Raw genomic sequence first — 22112 nt, forward strand, 5'->3', positions numbered from 1 at the left:
TAACACCCATCCTGCGCAGACTGCACTGGCTACCTGTGGCCTTCCGGGTGCGCTTCAAGGTTTTGGTGACCACCTTTAAAGCGCTCCATGGCATAGGGCCGGGTTATCTACGGGACCGCCTACTGCTACCAAATACCTCTCACCGACCGTGCGCTCTCATAGAGAGGATTCCTCAGGGTGCGTCAGCGAGGCAATGTCGTCTGGCGGCGCCCAGAAGAAGAGCCTTCTCTGTGGGGCTCCCACCCTCTGGAGCGAACTACCCCAGGACTTCGTCAGCTTCGGACCTTGGACCTTCCGTGAGCTTAAAACATACTTATTTAATTGCGCAGGACTGAGCTAGATTTTAATTTACGGGTTTTAAATTGGGTTTTATTTTCATATTTTTAATTTAGGCTTTTAGAATAAGTTTTTTAATTGTTTTTAGACTGTATTTATCTATTTTTAAATGCCTGTAAACCGCCCTGAGTCCTTCGGGAGATAGGGCGGTATATAAATTTAAATAATAAATAAATAAATAAATAAATAAATAAATAAAATTTCTACGGTTTTGAGTGTGTTCAGTTCCAGATTGTTTTGGTTGCACCACAAGGCTAGTCGTTCGACCTCTCGTCTATATGCGGATTCGTCATTGTCTCGAATGAGACCAATCACTGTTGTGTCATCTGCGAACTTCAGTAGCTTAACAAATGGATCATTGGAGATGCAGTCATTGGTATACAGAGAAAAGAGAAGTGGGGAGAGCACACAGCCTTGGGGGGCCCCTGTGCTAATTGTACAGGTATTTGATGTGATCTTGCTTAGCTTCACCTGCTGCTTCCTGTTTGTTAGGAAGCTTGTGATCCACTTCCGGTACCTGTAGCTGGTTTAGCTTAGTTAGAAGAATGTCTGGAATGATGGTATTGAATGCTGAACTAAAGTCTACAAAAAGGACCCTTGCATAGGTCTTTGGAGACTCAAGATGTTGTAGGATGTAGTGCAGAGCCATATTAACAGCATCATCTGTTGATCTATTTGCTCGGTATGCAAATTGCAAGGGGTCTAAGAGCGGATTCGTGATGGTTTTCAGGTAGGAAAGCACTAGCCTTTCAAAGGTTTTCATGACTACAGATGTTAGAGCAACTGGTCTGTAGTCATTCAGTTCCTTGGTGGTGGGCTTCTTCGGCACTGGGATGATGGTAGAGCGTTTGAAGCAAGAAGGAACATAGCACATCTCTAGTGATTTATTGAAAATATGGGTGAAGATGGGGGCCAATTGGTCAGCACAGACTTTTAAGCAAGAAGGAGTTATCTTGTCTGGGCCTGGAGCTTTTCCTGGCTTTTGTCTGTGAAATAGGTCCTGCACTTCCTTTTCTGTGATCACTAGGGGTTGTGAACCCAATGAAATGGGGTCAGTTGTAGGAGGTTTGGCTGTTGTTGGTGTGTCTGAGATGGGGGTTGTGGAGATAGGTGGCTGTAGTTTCCTTTCAAACCTGCAGTAAAACTCATTCAGGTCATCTGCCAGTTGTTGATTACCTTCAGCCTGGGAAGGAGGTTTGCCATAGCCGGTGATATTTTAAGAGTTTTCCACATGTTTGCTGGTTCATTTGCTGAAAATTGATTCTTTAGCTTTTCAGAGTAGCTTCTTTTGCTGCTCTTATCTCCCTTGTTAGTGCATTTCTGGCCTGATTGTACAGCATTTTATCACCTTTTCTGTAGGCTTCCTCTTTGGAATGTCGTAGCTGCTTAAGTTTAGGTGTAAACCAAGGTTTGTTATTACTGTGTATTCGGAAGTCTTCCGTCCACCAGCCGCACGCAAGGATGAGTGTTTTGCTGTTGGCCATGCTACCGTCGACCCTATTGGTAATAAGATCTACCTTAAGGTGGATCTAGAGGGCAAGCCATGCAGAATGGAGCTGGACACGGCTCATCCAAAACCCTAATGGCTTGGTCCACTCTCAAGCGACATGCCATCTTTCTCCAAGTCTCGTCACGACCATGCCCAGTCACCCTAAAAGATTATCAGGGCAGATTATTCCGGTCATGGGTAGTTGTACTGTCTTTGTGACCCATGGGGATTTTGTAGATTTATCTGCCTCCCGTAAGCGTGGCTACTTCCTGAGCCTCTGCGGCCGTGAGGTCTTCGCAACGGCCAGAGTTTTGGCTGCCCCATCGCTGGTTTTTGAGATGCCGTGGGACGTTTTGATGGCCAAGCTGAGGAGCCATTATTCCCCCGCGCCTTCCCGTATTGCCAGAAGACTTGCGTTTCGGCGGCGTGTCCAGCAACCGGGGGAATCGATCAACGAGTATGTGGCATCCCTGCGCTCTGCTGCCCTATATTGTGAGTTTCCGGAGCTGGATGATGTCCTTCTGGATCAGCTGGTGGCCGGAACGGCAGACCTGCGGCTGCAGCGTCGGCTGCTGGCCCGCTCGGACCTCACCTTGGCCACGGCGTTGGCTGAGGCACAGGCGGCCGAGATGGCGGAGAAATCCGCGGCGGAGATTCAAAGGTTCCGCCCGCCTGAAACTCAAGCCACGCCTGGCATGGCGGTTCACTACGGAGATGCCCAACCAGCTGAGACACCATATGGTTCCTCGGAGGAAGACGACGATGTGCGCCGCCTCAAGTCCTTTCCTCGGCGTGGGGTGCCTGCTGACAAGCCGTCTTCGATGGGTTGTGCTGGCTGCGGAGGAAGCCACGCGAGGGCCGATTGTCGTTTTAAAAATGCTGTTTGCCGCCGTTGTGGGAAGCGAGGCCACCTGGCCCAGGTCTGCCGGGCGGGGTTGCAAATGGCTGAGTCCCTGAGAGATCCTGCTCCCCGTCGGAAGTCTTCCGGTCCACCGGCCGCACGCAAGGATGAGTGTTTTGCTGTTGGCCATCCTACCGTCGACCCTATTGGTAATAAGATCTACCTTAAGGTGGATCTAGAGGGCAAGCCATGCAGAATGGAGCTGGACACGGGCTCATCCAAAACCCTAATGGCTTGGTCCACTCTCAAGCGACATGCCATCTTTCTCCAAGTCTCGTCACGACCATGCCCAGTCACCCTAAAAGATTATCAGGGCAGATTATTCCGGTCATGGGTAGTTGTACTGTCTTTGTGACCCATGGGGATTTTGTAGTGTCCTTTCCCTGGAGTGGGGTAGAAATGGAGATTTTGTAATATCCTTCCCCTGCCATGCCTACCAAGCCACACCATGCCCACCAAGCCATGCCCACAGAACCGGGAGTTAAAAAAAATATTGAATTTCACCACTGCTATATTCCCTTTTTCCGGTCTCCAGTATGTGGGACTAAAGTGCTTAAGATTTGTTACTTAAAATGACAAATAGAATAGAATAGAATAGAATAGAATAGAATAGAATAGAATAGAATAGAATAGAATAGAATTTTTATTGGCCAAGTGTGATTGGACACACAAGGAATTTGTCTTGGTGCATATGCTCTCAGTGTACATAAAAGAAAAGATACGTTCATCAAGGTACAACATTTACAACACAATTGATAATCAATATATCAATATAAATCATAAGGATTGCCATTAGCTTATATTATTTTCCATAAATGACATAAATGACATAAACAATTTATTTGACATAAATTGTTTCAACTTCTACCCTCAAAAAGACTCTATAGGGCACCAAAACAACTAGACACAAGGACAGTTTTTTCCCGAATGCCATCACTTTGCTTAACAACTAATTCCCACAACACTGTCAAATAATTTACTAAGACTGTATTACTATTATTTTTCTCTTCCTTACTAGTATCTATCTCTTCCTATATATTACTATAGCCATGTTGCTTGTACTTTTCAATTATATTGTTTTATTTGTTTCCTAGTAAGATTATAGCTTATCAGTAACCTTGACTATCACTAAGTGTTGCATCTTTTTATTCTTGATGAATGTATTTTATTCTCCTTATATACACTGAAACCATATACACCTAAGACAAATTCCTTGTGTGTCCAATCACATTTGGTTAATAATGAATTCTATTTGATTCGATTCAATTCAATTCGATTCTATATAGTGAACCACACTGTATGAAAGTATTTCTCACTTCCTTCTCTCTCATTCTGCAATGTTTTGGTAACATTCATTGTATTTTTATATTTCCTAGATGGGCAAGGTATATTCCATGTTTGCTGCTGGACAGATTGAATATAAAAAGATAAATGATGATGACAATAATGATAATAATAATTACCCTTCAAATAGAGAAAGCCATTTTGCTGTAAGAGATGCAGAGTAAGTAAGTGCCTAGTCCATTAAGAATTATGCACAATGAACTCGGGACAGTCATTTCTGTCAGCCAAGTGACACCATCTAGCCAACCTTGGCTGTTTGCAAAAGATTAGGAAAGCGGGACCTAGTAACTACATGAACAGAAACCCATCAGAAAATTCCTGGGCTGCAGCTTAGGTAGCAAAGTTAACATCCTCAAGGAAGGAAGGCAAAACATATCTGTACGATTGCCAAGGAAATGGCGCAGGCATAACCCTGAAGTCACCAGGAAATCACTCATCTCAAAGAAGATTTTAATGTACCTTAAAGTTTTGTTACAATGATATGCCTTCTGAGCAAAGTAGGATACGGGATATATTTAAAATAAACAATTAAGTAAACTTTGCAGGAACCATAAATCTCTCTATCAGAAATATTTGTTCTGTGAAATGAATTTTTTTAATAACTAATCCTTCCGATACAGCTTTTTACAATCTGGTACTACTCTCCAGATGTGTTAAGATTGCACTTCTCATAATTTCCAAGAAACATAACCACACTAGCGATGCTTTCTGGTGAATTCACTCTATCAGATCCCACTAATTAAATTCCACAAATTCCACTGTATCTAGAAGGCACAAGATGCAGAACTTTCTCTTAACATGGAGTTGAGATTTGACTGCATCACAGAACTCTTGCTGATGTTGTAATCATTATTGAAATAAAACATGCCAAAAGGTTTGCATGGTTTGGAATATTGCTGCATAAATGCAAAACATCTTTGTCCTTCTTTTCCTTTTAGATATACTTGTAAATATTTTCCATCTGTCAATGCAGCCTTCCTTTAATCTAATTCTACTCTCAGGGCAAAACATATCTTAAGTCATAATTCCTCATCATGAATTGCACCCAGAGCTTTCTGCAAGTTCTGCTTTCTTATCTGCTTTCTTATCAATTTAAATAATGCAACTTATGGAAAATAAGTTAAATTATTCATATATGTATGAATATATAGTATGTATGTGTTTTTTTTAAATGTTTTAGTAAGATAATTATGATGAACAGGTTTTTCAGGAGCCTAATTTGCAATAAAAATACATTAAGACATTGCTGCTTCTAATATTAGATTTTACGTGATTGCATGTTTTTAATCTCAATTACATATTGGGGAGTCATATGCCATTTAGTTCTACATAGTTGTAGGTATACAAAATGTATAAGTACAGTCTTTAGATTTGAGCAACCTATAAGTAAATTAATAAATAAAATTAAAGACATGTGGTCTCCCCTGTTTGCTTGTTCCTTGTCTCATGTTATCTTTCATCATGGCTGTTTATTGAAACATATGGGGGGGAGGGAAAGTATAATGTTTTAACGTTGGTGGAAAGAGTGTGGGAAAGGGAAAAAGGAAGGGAGGACCAAATATTAGTCATTCCATTCCATTCCATTCTATTCCATCCCTATTTGTCTTAAACATTTTAAAATATGCTTTAGATATAAATGCAAAATTAAAAATGGGACTGCAAATTTAAGATTCTGAGCACTCTGTTTGCAAGAGGGATGAAAGACAATGGGAATAGGTGATAGAACCACCAGCTACTAAAATCATTCATATTCATTTTTGTCTGTGTCTACGAACTTTCCCCAGATGTGTTAAGATTCAAGATTTCCAGCATTTCCTAGTGAATCAAATGGGGACCATTGCAATATATATGGAAGGCCCCATGGGAGAACAGGAGGGAGGTAGAGCACGCTAAAAAGGGCTATTACTTTCTCTGTTGTATTATTAAATGTATTACTTATACATTTTGTATACCTACAACTATGTAGAACTAAATGGCATATGACTCCCCAATATGTAATTGAGATTAAAAACATGCAATCACGTAAAATCTAATATTAGAAGCAGGGGTGAAATGCTACCGGTTCAGCTGAACTAGTAGCAGCAATGGCTGGTGGTTCAGAGAACCGGTAGCGATGGCAGCACGAGGCTCCGGCCACCTGCCTGGTTGTCATTACTTCCTGATTTTAAGCAGGAAGTAACCTATTTTTTATCCTCTGCACATGCACAGAAGGGTTTGCGCATGCACAGAGGGTCGAAGCGCATGTGCTGCGCATGCACTTCTGAACTGGTAGGGAAGGTAAATAGATTTCACTCCTGCTTTTAATTAATCAAATGAAGAAAGATAATGAAGATAGACAACAAAGGAATGCGTGTGTCAAATCAAGAACAGTCTGGAACCAAAAGAATTCTCAAGATGAATTTTGAAGATGTCACTTCACAGGCTCTAGAAATCAAAGACCTGTCCAAGATATTACATTGGTACTTCCAGGAATAAATATATGAGTGCAGTAGAGATTAAGATTAAACTCAGATATCCACCATCCATTTCTTGGTCCAATCTTCTCATTTTCAGTCCTAGTTAAATGTGGAAGGTAAGATCAAATACCTTCAGAGCCCAGCAGATGTCTAGGAAAGGGTGAGCTACAGGATAACCATTTACAGTATTTATGCTTGTGTAAACACCCTTTAAAAGATGTTCCTTATCTAGTACCTTGTTAATTTCTTATCTAGTACCTTGTAAATCTCTTGTTCTACAGTGTCCTGTTGATTTATGTATCCTTGCCTGGGAATTACTTTCTCAGCTTTCATCATATTCACTATCTCCCCAGCCTCATTGGTTCTGCAAGACATTGAATCAGACCATGGATTGTGGAAATGAAACCCTGAGAAAAACAAGGGAAAATAGAATGAGTTTTGTTTTCTGTGATTCTTATAACCTAGGCTCAGCTAAGGTACACATAGAATTCACAATTTTATATGACTTTTTATATCAGCAATCCATTATGAAGTAAATTGTTTTCGTAAAACTGCCTGTTATTCCTTTCTTAAAACAATAATGGGATGGTGGAGTTAAAGTGATGAAGTCTAATGTGTTTGGAGAAGGCTCCGTGAGCCCCCTTTTATGGTCCCTGCGGGTGGGTGCTTGAGAAGAGGATATCTCAGTGACTTCACTTTTGGAATACAGAACTCAGTTTAGTGAGGCTTTCCTGCAACCAACTTAATTGTCTTTTCAGCACCAAAGTCGCTTTTTTTCTTACTGGCCTTTAAACATTAATTTATAGAATTAATGCTGCCTAGTCATGCTGCCATGTAATCCATTAAATATGTTTATTTCCACTGTTTCAGCTTCCGTTGCTGTCAAGCACTGGAGAAATCAAGAAATTTGAAATCAGTTCAAATAAATATAAAGGTTTATTGCAAGCTTAAACTCTCTACAATAATCTGAATACTAACGGTCAAAGGTAATTGGCAGTAGATAAGAGCCAATGGAATTCAAGGTGGGCTGGACTTGGATCTCTTGTGGGTACAAAGGTAATCAAAACTGATGATGCATTTGACCCTTTCCCTCAGACACAGCATGGTCATCTCTTATATTGCTCAGTAGCTGAAGTAAATAATTTTGAGTTCATATTTACTCATTGAATGTATCTTACAGAAAATCTCCATTGTGCTTTAATGCAATTAACCTTGGTAAAGCTTTTAAACTGAAAGTAGCAGATAAATTCTTAAATAAAAAAAACAATGCACATTTCCCTTTTTCTATAGATGAATCTAGATCTCATCCATTTTGTTATCTGGGAAGTTAACTGCTGCTGGCTGCTCTCAGAAACTGAAAGAGATGCATATTCATGGTGATTGAGAAAAAGCTCCACGTAGAGCTGAATATTTATTTATTTTTATTTATTTATTTTGTCAAGTACATATTAGATAATATATATAAGCATGAATTGAATACATAAAATGAATACAATTAAAGGGAACATTAGGACAGGGACGGTAGGCATGCTGGTGCTCTTATGCACGCCCTGTACAGGCCACTTAGAAATGGGGTGAGGTCAACAATAGACAGTCTTAGGTTAAAGTTTTGTGGGTTTTGGGATGAGACCACAGTCTCATGGTAGTGCATTCCAGGCATTAACAACTCTGTTACTGAAGTCATATTTTCTGCAATCGAGTTTGGAGCGGTTCACTTTAGGTATGTGTGCAGACAATCAGGCAAACTAATTTTAATGGTTTTTACTATGGAATAGGCTAATATTCTGCACCACTGGATCAAAATAGGAGGCTTCTTTTTGATAATAGCCAGCCACATGTTCTCCAGGAAGCAAACCATGAAGGCTGTTGACCTTCGTAAGTGTTCATCTGCAGGATCTGTCCTTCAAAGGTATAAAACTAACACATTTCACTGTTTTTCTCAGTGATACAGAATTAGAACTGATCTGCATCCTATGGAAATAATATTGCCTTCAGGATCACCACCACCACCACCTCCTCCTCCTCTTTCTATCTTTTCATATCTAATTGGAACTGCAAATGATTTGAACAGTAATAATTAAGACTTGTCATCAGAATCAACACCCTTGCTGGTTCTAAGGCCTTCTTTGAAATTAATTTCCCACATATACAGACTCGCACAAACATGCATATTTCAGTTATGGACATTTTAACTATTCCAGTGTATCAATTGCTATGTCAATATAAACCACTATTCATAACCTTTGATTCTTGGTCTAATATTGTCTTAACCTAATTTTATGTGGCCCATAACCTGTTTTCAAAACCCATCTTCAATAAATTGAGACCTCAATTGAGAATGATATAGGAGCCTTTCCTGGCAGCCAGTTGTCTAGGGAAATCAGAGATAATTAGACATCTAAGACACAAAGTAGGAGATGTTAATGGGTAAATTAGATGATTTCACTTTTCTTCTTCTTCTTCTTCTTCTTCTTCTTCTTCTTCTTCTTCTTCTTCTTCTTCTTCTTCTTCTTTTTTTTTTTTTTTACTGACATGGTACTTATTTCAATCTCATCTACTAACTGGCATCTGGCCCAAATATTTTCTCCAAGGGTGGGTAACTTTCTATAGTTGCTTTTCGTATAAACACATGGACAGAGAAGCAATAAGTGTCTGGCACATAGAATAGAATAGAATAGAATAGAATAGAATAGAATAGAATAGAATAGAATAGAATAGAATAGAATAGAATAGAATTTTTATTGGCCAAGTGTGATTGGACACACAAGGAATTTGTCTTGGTGCATATGCTCTCAGTGTACATAAAAGAAAAGATACCTTCATCAAGGTACAACATTTACAACACAAATGATGGTGATACAACACTTAATGATTACAACACTTAATGATAATCATAGGGTACAAATAAGTAATCAGGAACTTCCTTCAGATTTAAAGTCACTAAATGAAACTCCTGCGAGTCCCTTGGACTGCAAGGTGATCCTAGGTCAGTCCTAGAGGAGATCAACCCTGACTGCTCTTTAGAAGGCCAGATACTGATACTTTAGAAGGCCAGATACTTTGGCCACCTAATGAGAAGGAAGGACTCACTGGAGAAGTGCCTAATGCTGGGAAAGATTGAGGGCAAAAGAAGAAGGGGATGACAGAGAATGAGGTGGCTGGATGGAGTCACTGAAGCAGTAGGTGTGAGCTTAAATGGACTCCAGAGGATGGTAGAGGACAGGAAGGCCTGGAGGAACCATGGGGCCTGTCTGAAAGCCTGTCCATGGGGTCACAATGGGTCGGACACAACTTCGCAACTAACAACAACAAAATGAAATAGTCGCATGAAGGAGTCAGTAGCACAGAATGGGATTTTTAGGGCAAAGAAAGACTATTCTATAGAAAAGGTATCTCAGACATGCATCCCATAAAACCTAGTATTATTATTTTGCATGGCACATGCCCCCATAACACATGTAGGAGAATGTAGACCGATTATAGGGTATCAGCTTGCAAATCTCAGCCAAGTACTACAGATCTCCAGCTCAGAAAGTATATCTCCATGATCAAACAAGGCAGTCTGAGGATCAGCTGTAGTCATATCTCCAACCTCACTGTATAAAGCAGGGGTCTCCAAACTTGACAGCCAGCTTTGCTGGCTGAGGTATTCTGGGAATTGAAGTCCACAAGTCTTAAAGTTGCCAAGGTTGGAGACCCCTGGTATAAAGAACCTTCACATCTTAGGCCAGGGCTCTCAAACTCCTGGCCCACAGGCCGGATGCGTCACACGCTGGCCATGCCCACATCCAGCTTAGCGAGGGGGGGGAGTCCCAATATATCATGTGACGCTGCCGTGATGACGTGAGTTTGACACCTCTGGCTTAGGTCCAGGATTTTCAATTTGTTCTTGCACAGCTGGCAGAGGTACAGCAGAAATGATCCTGGTAGGTTGGAATGTTGTTACCCTTATTTGTTTCAGGAGATACATTTTCTTTCTGGTCAAATTGTTGGATTTCAGCTTCTACTTTTTCCCAAAAAGTCCATTTACTTGCATTCCAATTAATGGCTGAAGATTGCCAGGAAGCTCTGAAAAGCCTCAGCTTTATCACCCACCCTGCTGTCTGGGATGGGCAGAAGGAAGCTGTGGTTATGTGCGGAGCTTTATATCAAAATATATTATGTTCTTTATACTGTCTTCACCTTCCCTTAAACATTAACAGAATCCACAATGGACTGAAAATCAGTGTCTCAGTTAGATAATTGACAGACAGATTGAAACCAAGTTAATCAAATAAAAATAGCAAAAATGGGGGGAAAGATTTTACTCAAACTTCCTTAAACTCCCAAATGAGTTACCCAAACCTAATCTACATATCAAAGGAGAAGGTCTGTAAAAACAAATCAAGTTAATTAAAATGGTCTCCCATTGGAACTGCATGTTTACAAGAATAAACTTCATAGATAGCATGTACCTACACACACCAATGCCCTCAAGTGTCACCCTAGAATCGGCACACCCATACTTCCACACCCAGGAAAAGTTCCTCTATAAAAGAATGTCTCTGTACCCCGTTTTCTCTGCAACTGTCCCCAAGGGAAACCTCTTTGCTTTAGGGGAATAAACAATTCTCCTGTCCTCACAGCTGTCTGGATTTCATTTTAATTTATTCTTGTGCAACCCCGGCTTGGGTTAGAACTCCAAATTATTCTTCTGAGAGGTCAGAAAAGCAGACATTCCCTTTCATCAGCATCCTCTAAATTCCTTTTCAGTGTCATTTAAGGGCCTCCTTATATTCACAACCATAAGCTGGCAGAAAAGGAGAGCAAAAACAGGAAGCAGAAGTAATCAACAAAATTGGCAATCAGGATTGGGGGGACACCATGCCTTAATATGAAACTGAGGAAACAGGTTCCCTGTCCAAATGGCAGAAACAAGGATCTTTTGAGGCTGAACAGCTAATTCTCTACAGAATTCTCCTTTTAGGCTGTTCCTTGCCTATACCCAGTAACTGTCCCGGATCATGAGCTGTACTATAGACCAGTTCTACCCTCCTCTTGGGAGTTACTGCCCATGCTGGTCCAGATTCTTCCCCAGAATGGCTGCTTTGCATCTGTGAGATGGAATGAGATGGGTAAGACTTGGACCCTATCTACCTGTCCCCTAAATTCAGCTGGAGAATAGCTGTTTAGTCATTCTTGAAGGACACCTTGACATGATTCAGCTTTCCTCTCATCTGCAGTCATAGCCAAAGCCAGCAGACTTTGGATTTTTCTGAACCATAATCAAATCGAAGTTTCCACCTTGTCTTGGCAGAAACTAATATCCTATTCATAAAATCTGTGTCATTTTGGCAATAATTGAGCTGAAGATGCATATGTCCACCCTTATCATCCTCATTTAGTGGCAGGCATGTTCCTCCTCCCCTGCATTAGTTGAAGATTGGAATACTTTTCAAGGGCAGGAGCCACAACTGCACCTAATCTTCAAGAAGGAATAATGAGTCTAGAAGGAACCCCAGATTGTGCATTTGGTCTGTCTGGGTCAACGTGATCCCATCCAGCACCAAAGATAGCATAGTCCTAGAACCAGTAGGCTCCAAAATCCACATACACTCAATCTTGCCAGAATTCATCTGAAGTCTGTTATTTCCCATCCTGTTCCTCAGAGTCTGTAGACTTTAGGATAAGATATCTCACTGAGTGGCTCCATGTAGATGTTAAAAAGAAAGGAGAGAGCAACAAACCTTGCTACACTTAATATAGCAGGAGCTGTGGGCAGGATCTCTTTTCCCCAATCATTATCAATTGGCATCAACCCCAAAGAAAGGTGCACTAGCGTAACATTATTCTTCCCACTCCCAATTCTCTGAGCTGATCCAGAAGGCTTGGTTGATGCCACTGTAAGATCAAGTTGGGACAAGATGGATACACTCTCCCCATCCTGCTCATGCCAGAGATCATCCCTCTAAAAGCACAACCAATTCCATTTCTAACCCATACCAAATCTGAATCCTGGCTGAAAAGAATCCTAATAATCCGTTTCATCCAAGAGAGCTCATGTCATTTGAATTGGAGCTGGAAGTGGTGGTGGTAACAATTTGCAGATACAATAAGGGTGAAGTACTGCTGCTTTGCCACCTTTATTGCCACAAGGTAGCCTTAATGGTGGCTTTAACTCATGTTTGGTTAAACTCATTTCTGGTTGAGCACTAGTGATGCTATAGATGCACCTTCTTCCATTTCATCTACCTCAGTTCATCCATGAAACACAGGGAGTGATGGAATCCACAAGAGGGGAGAGGATCATGTGCACAATCTGATCCAATGCCTTAGCTGCCCTCTTATTTCAAATGGCAACCAAGGCTTTGAATGGACTGTGTAGCACAGCAATGGGATCAGCCCCCAGCTCCTTCTAAAACCTCTTCTTGTCCATTGATTGTTGTGGCTGGACCGATCTAATAGGTCCAACCTCCCTGCAGTGGCTAGTGGCACTAGAGCAGGGGTGTCAAACTGATGGCCTGCAGGCCAGATGTGTCACACATAGGCCATGCCCATCCCAGCTGCATAAAGGCAATAAACGTTGTGATATGTCACAATACATCAGGTGATGCGATTGAATTTGACACCTGTGCACTAGAGCAGGGGTCTCCAACCTTGGCAACTTTAAGACTTGTGGACTTCAACTCCCAGAATTCCTCAGCCACAAGAGCTGGCTGAGGAATTCTGGGAGTTGAAGTCCACAATTCTTAACGTTGCCAAGGTTGGAGACCCCTGCACTAGAGAATCCCATGGAAATCAGTGCCTCATCTGATCAAGATAAGGAAGACACCAAAAGCTTCTCCAAGTGGAAGTCACACAACCATTGTCCCACGTTGGGCTCTGGATGACCTGGGATAAGCCCATAGCTGCCATAGTAGTCATGAACTCCCAAGCTATCTAAGACACATTCCTAGGGAAGGGAGACTGAACTCCCCAAAAATCCTAACTGTCGTGTCCCACTCCTCCGCTGACAGCTGGGTCAGGGAAATCCGAATCAGGCTTGCCTCTGCAGCTCTGCCCAAAGTCCTAGCAAAGTCCTCAGAGCAGGCAGGAGACCAAAAAGTGACTTCAGCAAGATAAGTTCGACTTTGCCTGACTCAGAGACTGCCAGAAAGCAGATCCTTTATATAGGCCATGGGGTGTGGCTCCATGACTCAGCACTCATTAAGGCCTGCCCCTCCCTTCCTTCTGTTGCCTCCGCCTATCCAGTCTTCTGATGCGAGGGTCACTCCAATCAGCAGCTGTTGGAAATAAACTTTCCTCAGGCTCACATGCTGTGGAGGAGGGGGAGGGGTCTAGCTGCTCCGTTTGCCTGGGCATGGAGCCAGGGCTGGGGCCGGGGGGTGCTCCCTCCTCTGCAGCCTGCTTGGGCATGGAGCCAGGGCTGGGGCCGGGAGATGCCCCCTCCTCAGTCTGTCTGGGCATGGAGCCAGGGCTGGGGCCGGGAGGACATTCTTCAGTGTTCGGAAGCAGATAAGCAGACCCCGGCTGCGGTGAGAGCGGGCAAGACACAACACTAACTCCCTCAACCTCCACTGCAAACCCAGAAATGGAGTCTCAGGCAGGGACGTTGCTATGTAGCAGGGAGGCTGGTTTAACAGCAACAATCCCAACTGATCTCCGGAGCCCAACTTAATGAAGTCTCATATCCAGAAACCTGGTGCAATGCCCCAAAGGTCAATGATAATGTTGTTATTCAATAGCCATCAAGCCAAATATTGTTCCAGTGAACAAAAATTGCTGCCAGATAATTAACTAAAAATAAATGGCAGTTTTGCAGTAGTGTTTTGGGATCCTTTTTAATAAAGTTGTTGAATGGCATATCATTATACTCTTATTCAGTTTTGGCCCATTTTACAACAGTCTATGAAAAGACTTCAATGTTGTGACCTCAGGCTAATGAACTTCATGTGATCTTTATGATAATTTGATTTTGAGACTCATGCTGTAACTCAAGCGTGGCTGTTCTTTTCTTCTGTGAGATCCACAGTCAAGAAGGAAACCCACTGCTTTCTAATTTAAAAAACGATGTTTTCTTTTCTAATCTGAAATTCTAGAGGACCAGCATGGGGTTGTCCTCCAGAACTCACCAAGGGCTACAAAAATAAATTTAATGGAGGACCCACAGTAGCCACTAGACTGGACTAAACATCCAGCATCCCAGTCCAAAGAAAACTTTCTTAAAGAGCTCTAAAGCCCTGTGAACCCGTACATAAATCTAAGTGCTATTGCTATTGCTAAAGTGCCTTAGACTCCAGCCAACTGCATCACAAAATGGGAGCAGCTTAAAGGTGCAGTGCAAAAGAACCAACCATAACCTCAGAATAAAGCAGGCAATTGATTTTGAGATTAAATATTTTATTACCATTGCTAAAATGAACACATATGTTTGGTATCCCCATTATATGATGAATTGTAAAAAAATAGTTTTAGTACAGTATCAAAATTTACATACTTATGTCAAAAGGCCAACATCGCTCAAATTATCTCCTGCAGAACTTGGCTAAGATCCATCAAACAACAAAAGTTGCTCCAAACCCTCAACCAGGGAAAAGAACAGCTTAGACATTTCTTCATTGAATAGTAGCCAGTTGCAATCCGTTTATTAGACTGAATGGAATATTTAAATACTTTGTGACACAGCATTAGGAAAAGAGACTGCTATTCAATGAAAAATAGTTTACTATCCCATTGATCCAGAAAAATACTTAAAACCTCTCTAGAGTTGTTCTTTGGATCTAGTCCTTGACCGCGGGCACAAATTCTTTGAGGGTCTCTCGCTTTCACTGTTCTCATGTAATAATAGGAATACAACAATTTTAATATAAATAATGAAAACAACTGTGTTAGCTAGCATGACATTAAAAAAAACTGATTGAATTACTAAAGCACATTTTTGATAACCTTTTTTTCCTGAAAAAAAGGGGGCTGATTAATGCCACTCTATTATAGGATAAAAGGCTGCACTATATTAGTGCTACAGCCATCTAATACCCACCATTATAAAAGCGGAGAAAAAGAAAAAAGAGAAACAAACAGGACAATATCAATTTTGAATTAAACCCTCTTAATCATCCCAATCTTGGGAATTGTTGCATTCCTATTGCTGCGTTAAATATTCAGGTATGATTAAAAAGTCAAAGCAACAGCATTTAATCACAAGCCTGTTGCACATTCATACAAATATTACTGCATTTTGATATATACACAAAATAGTTATCAGACATTTAATACACAGAATCTAATATTATACATTGGAGGGGATAGGAGGGAAATTTTAATGTAAGCCCATTTATGTTCAAAAACTCAAGCAAAATGAAAAAGCATTTTCAATCTCAGATTAATGAAGGACATGCTTTCAAAAATCCTCAACATTTCCTCTAAAAGGATGTGAACCTCTGCAAGAAAAGTTCTCCTGAACCCCAAATAAATATAGTGTTATTCTGTTAGCCATACACATTTGTGAAATCAAGTATTATCTTATAAATCCTAACTCCCTGACATTTAGAAGGGACTTGTAAGGTTGGATGAAAGATTTCAAATGCTTAATATCTATAGTAGCATAATCCTAAAACCCACATCAGCAAACAAGCAACTGGCAAGGGATTTGTTGAACAACAGATTATGATGAGCCATTTCAGTGTGATGATGTATGGGCTCAGGGCAGGACTCTGCAACAGCATTGCTACTGAAATCAATTTCATGAAATAAGGAGCACTGAATGTAGCTAATTATTTTCAGGTACTTCACAAAATTTCTACATGAGCATCATCCTAAAGGTCGGCTGTAGCATCAATTGCACTGGAGCACAATTACTACATAGGAAATTAGTATAATCAGATAAGAAATGAGTCAGGAAAGAGAGGAGTTGGCTATACTTTGGTTCAAATTATCCAGGATCCAACCTAAAACTTATCTTAATTATGTCTATCAGAGGTCTTCTAGTCCGATGATTAAAATAGTGTAGCAACCTTCGGCCCCCAAATGGAGATTTTTATTTGTGTCTTATCTAAAGGAACTCACAAAAACTAGAAGCCTAATTGTCACATCCAGAACACTTGGATTCATAGGATCTCTAGACTCCATGGAATCCATCAGTCTATCCTGAACTATACTTGTGGTGCAATGTACAGTTAGGTTATACTTAAGTTTACATCCTGTAGGCTCTCTTTAGAGAAGAGGCCTTTGGGCTGCTCATTCTCTCCTTAGCAAATATGATATGGACTTGTGTCAAAGACATAGGTTCCACAAAAGACTCTAATACTTATCAATATCCTGAATAGCTGGACATGACAGGAATTTGAACTCCACTAAGTCTAGTTCTCTGCATGGTACACAATATCAAGAGAAAAGAGAGCTCCTCAAGTCACAGCAGGATCTTAGTCTCCAAATGCTGATGAACAGTAACAACAGGTTCATTATACATACTGGGGCTCAAAAGATCCAGTCTGGATGTACTCTACAATTGATCCTGGAGCAAATGTAAGTATGCACGGTTGTGCATGCCACCACACTTATTAAATGTGGCCAAAAAAAAAAAGGTAGATAAATCAGGGATGATTCACAACAATAACCTTGGTTAGCAATGGAAAGTCTGGTTCTAATTATGGCTGTAAATTGAGGACTAGCTATAAACCTAAATCTCCAAGATTGGATTAACTGTATTTCAGAGTACTGAAAAGAACTTGTTGGTCTGGCTAAACTGTTGCCTATTAAATGCAGAATCCTGAAGACTGGGTGAATTGGTAGACTAGATAAAGGCATATATCCCTCTTTTCAAAAAAATGAAAAAGGAGAATCTCTGGAACTCTAGCTTGATTTGAATACCTAGGAAGATTCTAGAACAAATAATAAGTCAATCACTCCACAAATGCTGTTGGGTTCTTGTATTCTCTTAACTTAGTTGTTTTCTTGCAGATATTTCTACCATGTTTCCCCAAAAATAACACCCTGTCTTATATTTTTTGAACCCTGAAATAAGCGCTTGGCCTTATTGCCATGTGCTCAAAAGCCCAATAGGGCTTATTATCAGGGGATGTCTTATTTTGGGGGAAACAGGATAGGTAACATCATCAATCATGGGAATCTGAAGTTTACTGTTGATTATGTAGTTTGCCCTGCCAGACTTAGTTCTGGTGTCATTTTGTTGTCGTTAAAGTTATCAAGGAAGAAACTACAGTCCAATAAAGACCAGGAGGGCAAGCTATTATACATAAGTAACCAGCAAACTAATCTTCCATGAACTGGTGATATTATTTAATCTAGTAACTAAGATCCACAGAAACATCTGCAGAAAAACAACTAAGGACCCATCATTTTCTACTATTGGATTTATAAGCACCTTAAAAATGCATCAGTTTCCGCTGATTTGTCAGGAAAAAGTCTTACTAGACTAATAAAAATGCTAGGCAGGTATTTCTTGACTTCAAGAAAGCAATTGACATTAGATACTATGGTATTATAATTATCAAATAAGGGTTTTATGTTGTGTTTATTAAGTGATCCACAACTTGTTCTTGCACAACTTGAAAACTGTGTTCAAAGAGTTAATTCATTAATAGTCCATATTTTAAAAAATCCAACGGGATGCCACAGAGTCTAGTCCTAGGCCCATGTTTTCAACATTTTTATAAATAACTTGAATTTTTATGACCATTTTCATGATAATGTTTTTCAGTAATATAACATATATAAAAAAGGCCAAGACCTGTTCTTTATCATCAGAAGATATTAAAAGGGATTATGTTATAGGGCAATAGATTCCAGTTGAATGTCAAACAAAACAAAACAAAACCTTCCTGGCAGCAAGAACAATTTAACAATACTTTCCAGAGAAATGATGGGTTCCTCTTAATTTGGATGTGCTCAAGTGGTGACTAGAATGACTATCAATTAGGAATAATTTAATATAATTCCTATACAGAATAAGGGTTAGAATCAGTGGTGTCATAAGCACCTTCTAATTCTATGATTATTATGCTACTGTTCCACAGCATGGATTTCAGTGTTCGGTAAACTACCCTTAACTCCTCAGTCTTTAAATTAATTTATCAGAGTCAAAATATTATACTTTTTTTCCTGCATTATCCTTAAAGCCATGGAATGTTTTGTATATCAGCCTTCAGTTTTGAGTGCCAGATTTTTGGAAGTGAGTTGATTTCAGCATCCATCATAGTCATGATGGGTTTGTCATTTGTCTCTGAGATTAGCCTAGGTTTTACTCCCAGGAACTCCCTGAAGTATTTTCTTAGCACTATCCAATTTAGCACTATTTTCTGATCCACTTTTCCAGGAGCAAAAACCTCCTTTCCTCTTTCTAATTCACCTTATTGTTTCATCTGCTCTGAAAAATACACAAACATTGCACGTTCAAAGTGAAAGTATTACCAACAGACAGAGTTTGCGTTGTGTAAAGTCCTGTTCAATTCATGATACACATAACTTATTTATTTTTGATACCCTGCAGAAATTGTGTCGGTTATATAAACTGTTGGTTTTCAGACTAAAAGTAGTAGCCAAGGAAGGGAATTTATGATATTTGAAAAACTGTTACTGAAGGTCATAAGTCAATGATATGGCCATCATTTAAACTTTTGGAGTAACTTTTAATGATTTACTTTCCCTAAATGACTTGTGTTTGTTATTCTCTTTACTGTAGTCATGATTTAAGCTGAAGCCTCATTCTAAGACTCTTCACTTTCAACCTAATTTTGAATTTATAACCGAGAGATGAGAAGCTTATATCCATAACATTTTTCCAATTATTTGTGACTTCTCTGGAAATGAGTGTCGTTCATTCTGGTGCTAGTGTCTATATTTTCTGCTTTACTTCTCAATCTATAATTGTCACACACACATACACACACACACACACCAGAGCTATTCCTATCATTAGCATTCAAGCTTTCTTGGTGAATTGCTTCTTAGTCTTGTTTGCCATTTTCACAGCACATCCATCCATTCTTGTCTGCCAATCATGAATATCCCATTTCTATCAGTCTCTAATTCAAATTGATTAGAAACAGCTTGCAGCTCCATGTTCCAAGAGCACAACTTTCCCCTTTTCAAGTTTTTCTGGGTGGGTTTGTGCGTGCATTAAAAATAAAAGCCCACAAGTTTGATATCTGAACTTTTTTCTCTTTAAGATATCAGCATTCCCCAACCTATTAAAAAAGAATGAAAATAGATGCAATGTCCACTCCACAGCTCGGGAAACAGTCCCTCCCTTCCGGCATTTTCCTTGATGTATATGTGTGGATCTCCAATCAAGATTTAGCCATGGATACAATTGCAGCTACCAGGCACCATGTCTCCAGAGCATTACTACAGGTACTTTGTCTTCAGTCTGGCTCAAGGATCTATTTCAACCCTGAAAGAGCAGGGCAGGCTTTTGATGCCCGATTACTAAGAATGCCTCAGGACTTGGCTGCACTTTGCTAAACAGGGAATATTTCTTTTAATAAGAGAAAGACCAGTTCTTTAGAATGCAATCACTACAGTAGATTATAGAATAAAGTGATTCTTGGTCTATGTTTTTAGAGCAATGAGGCATCACAATTTTAGTGTTCATATATGTAGTTTTTCTTTTGCTACATTATTGGCATTTGCAATACTTGAAGGTTTGGGGCATTTAGCAATAATCCTAACATTTGGAAAGAAAATGGTTTCAGCCACAGTTTGGCTATTCACCATTAGTCAATATTTAATACAATTAAATATAGGAATCCTTTTTTCAAACTGTGAAGACCAAGAGCAGAGTTCATTGGAATCTCTTGATTTCTTTCTTTTCTTTCTTTCTTTCTTTTTTTCTTGTTTCTTTTTTTTTACAAAAGCACTTTTTCTAAGAATTTCCCATCTGGATTAATGTGAACAACTTTGATGATTGTTAGCTATATCCTCGTGTGTGTGTGTGTGTGTGTGTGTGTGTGTGTGTGTGTGTGTGTGTATTGAAAATGCTTGTGGCAAAAGCAGAATGGAGTATATTAGTTGCAGATCTGGATACATCACATAAAAGTCTATGAAGAAAAGACTGTTCTATTTTCCAGTGGTGGCCTAGAAAGTGTTTGGCATTGTCTCTACTAAAAAGGTTGCTGTGACGTCCACTGATACTTGAAATCCTTCCTTGTTTTGATAGCCATTCACATTGGCCCTTTGTACTGGCTTCCAGACAAGTGCTGTCTAATTCCAGGACACGAGCCTGCAGCATCTCCAAGTTTCCTCCACACAACCTGAAAAAGTAAATGGGAAAGACATGTTAAGTTACTTATTTTAGAAAACAGAGATTAGTTACAGAAGGGTTTATTAGGGAGACAGTATTACCTAGTGTCATAAAAAAAAACAAGTTATAGAACTAATGGCTAGCTTCTACTGCAGAGGTGTCAAACTCACGTCATCATGGCAGCGTCACATGACACATTGGGACTTTTTTCCCTTTCGCTAAACTGGGTGTAGGAGTGACCAGCGCATGATACAGCTGGCCTGCGGACTGGGAGCTTGACAGCCCTGTTCTACTATATGCTTTAGCTGGGATAGTACACATCCTTAGAAAATTCTATTCTATTCTATTCTATTCTATTCTATCCCTATTCATTATAATTAATGCAGATTGCTACCATGTGACATAGCGTCAAGTGTCTCCTTTCTAGCCTGGTGCCCTTTAAATACATGGGCTTGCAACTTCACAATTTAAAGTCATCCTAACTCTCTTGTAAGAGATAATATAACTCTTTGTAATCACTCTCAGCGTACAAGCTAACTCCTCTTTGGATCCTTTAAATAATGAAATAAGAGTTGCTATTTTTTTTCTGTTGCAGTGTTTATCCTTTGGAGCTGCACCCTTGGGAGATCAGAATGATCAGAATGAACTTTATTGGCCTTTCATAAGGCACTGAAGGGCTGATTATTCACAAAGGCATTTGGACCAGGGTATTAGTTTGTTTGTCTGGGGCTCGACTGCAAGAGGAAAGGACTTACTTGGACCTTTATATAGTGACTGATAAATTAATAGTTGTTACAATTACAATTGTTTATTTAGAGTTAATTAGCTACCTTCTGGTTTAATTTACTGTCAGACACCCAAAGTGGAAACAGTAATATGGACATCCACATGAATTGTTGAAATAAGTAAAATTAAATTAATAAATTACACATCCATGGATTTTTTTTTAAATGTAGATTTTAACCTGATAAACAATGCAAATGATTGCCATATGATCCGTAAAACAGCAGAATTATGAAGTCAAATTTCTGCTTTTTTTTATCAACTGCAAGATACAGAATTGTTCTTCCAACTAGAAGATGCTTGATTGTTTTTCCTTTTCAATGAATAAAAAAAAATAGCCAAGGCAAACAAAAAAATATAATTTTTTTTCTACCAGAAAAAAAATGTGTTATTCATACCAACTTTTCACTTGAAATAAACATTAACCACTAATATGTGTTTTACTAGTTTTTAAAATAATTGCTTTAGTGTTTTTAAGAATACAACATTATAATAACCTTTTAATAACTAAAGGAAGAGTGAAGGTGGTATAGTGGTTAGAGTGTAGTACTGCAAGCTACTTCA

The 22112-nt window shown here is 39.7% G+C and overlaps 1 protein-coding gene across 4 annotated transcripts in view; it reads right to left on the reverse strand.

The window, feature by feature from the left end:
* Window positions 1-14642: 14642 nt before the first annotated feature.
* The window catches only part of CCDC85A (coiled-coil domain containing 85A), a 184987-nt gene continuing 177517 nt past the window's right edge, over window positions 14643-22112 (reverse strand). For 3 of the 4 annotated variants that reach the window (XM_058164899.1, XM_058164895.1, XM_058164894.1), the window contains one exon: window positions 14644-20775. In XM_058164899.1, coding sequence (XP_058020882.1) covers window positions 20726-20775 — 50 coding nt within the window. In that variant the 3' untranslated portion in view covers window positions 14644-20725. Of the gene's footprint in view, window positions 20776-22112 lie in introns of all 4 variants that reach the window. The other variant, XM_058164902.1, reaches the window with a different exon arrangement.

Source organism: Ahaetulla prasina, chromosome 1 (genome assembly GCF_028640845.1).
Source record: "Ahaetulla prasina isolate Xishuangbanna chromosome 1, ASM2864084v1, whole genome shotgun sequence".
Classification (NCBI taxonomy): Eukaryota; Metazoa; Chordata; class Lepidosauria; order Squamata; family Colubridae; genus Ahaetulla; species Ahaetulla prasina.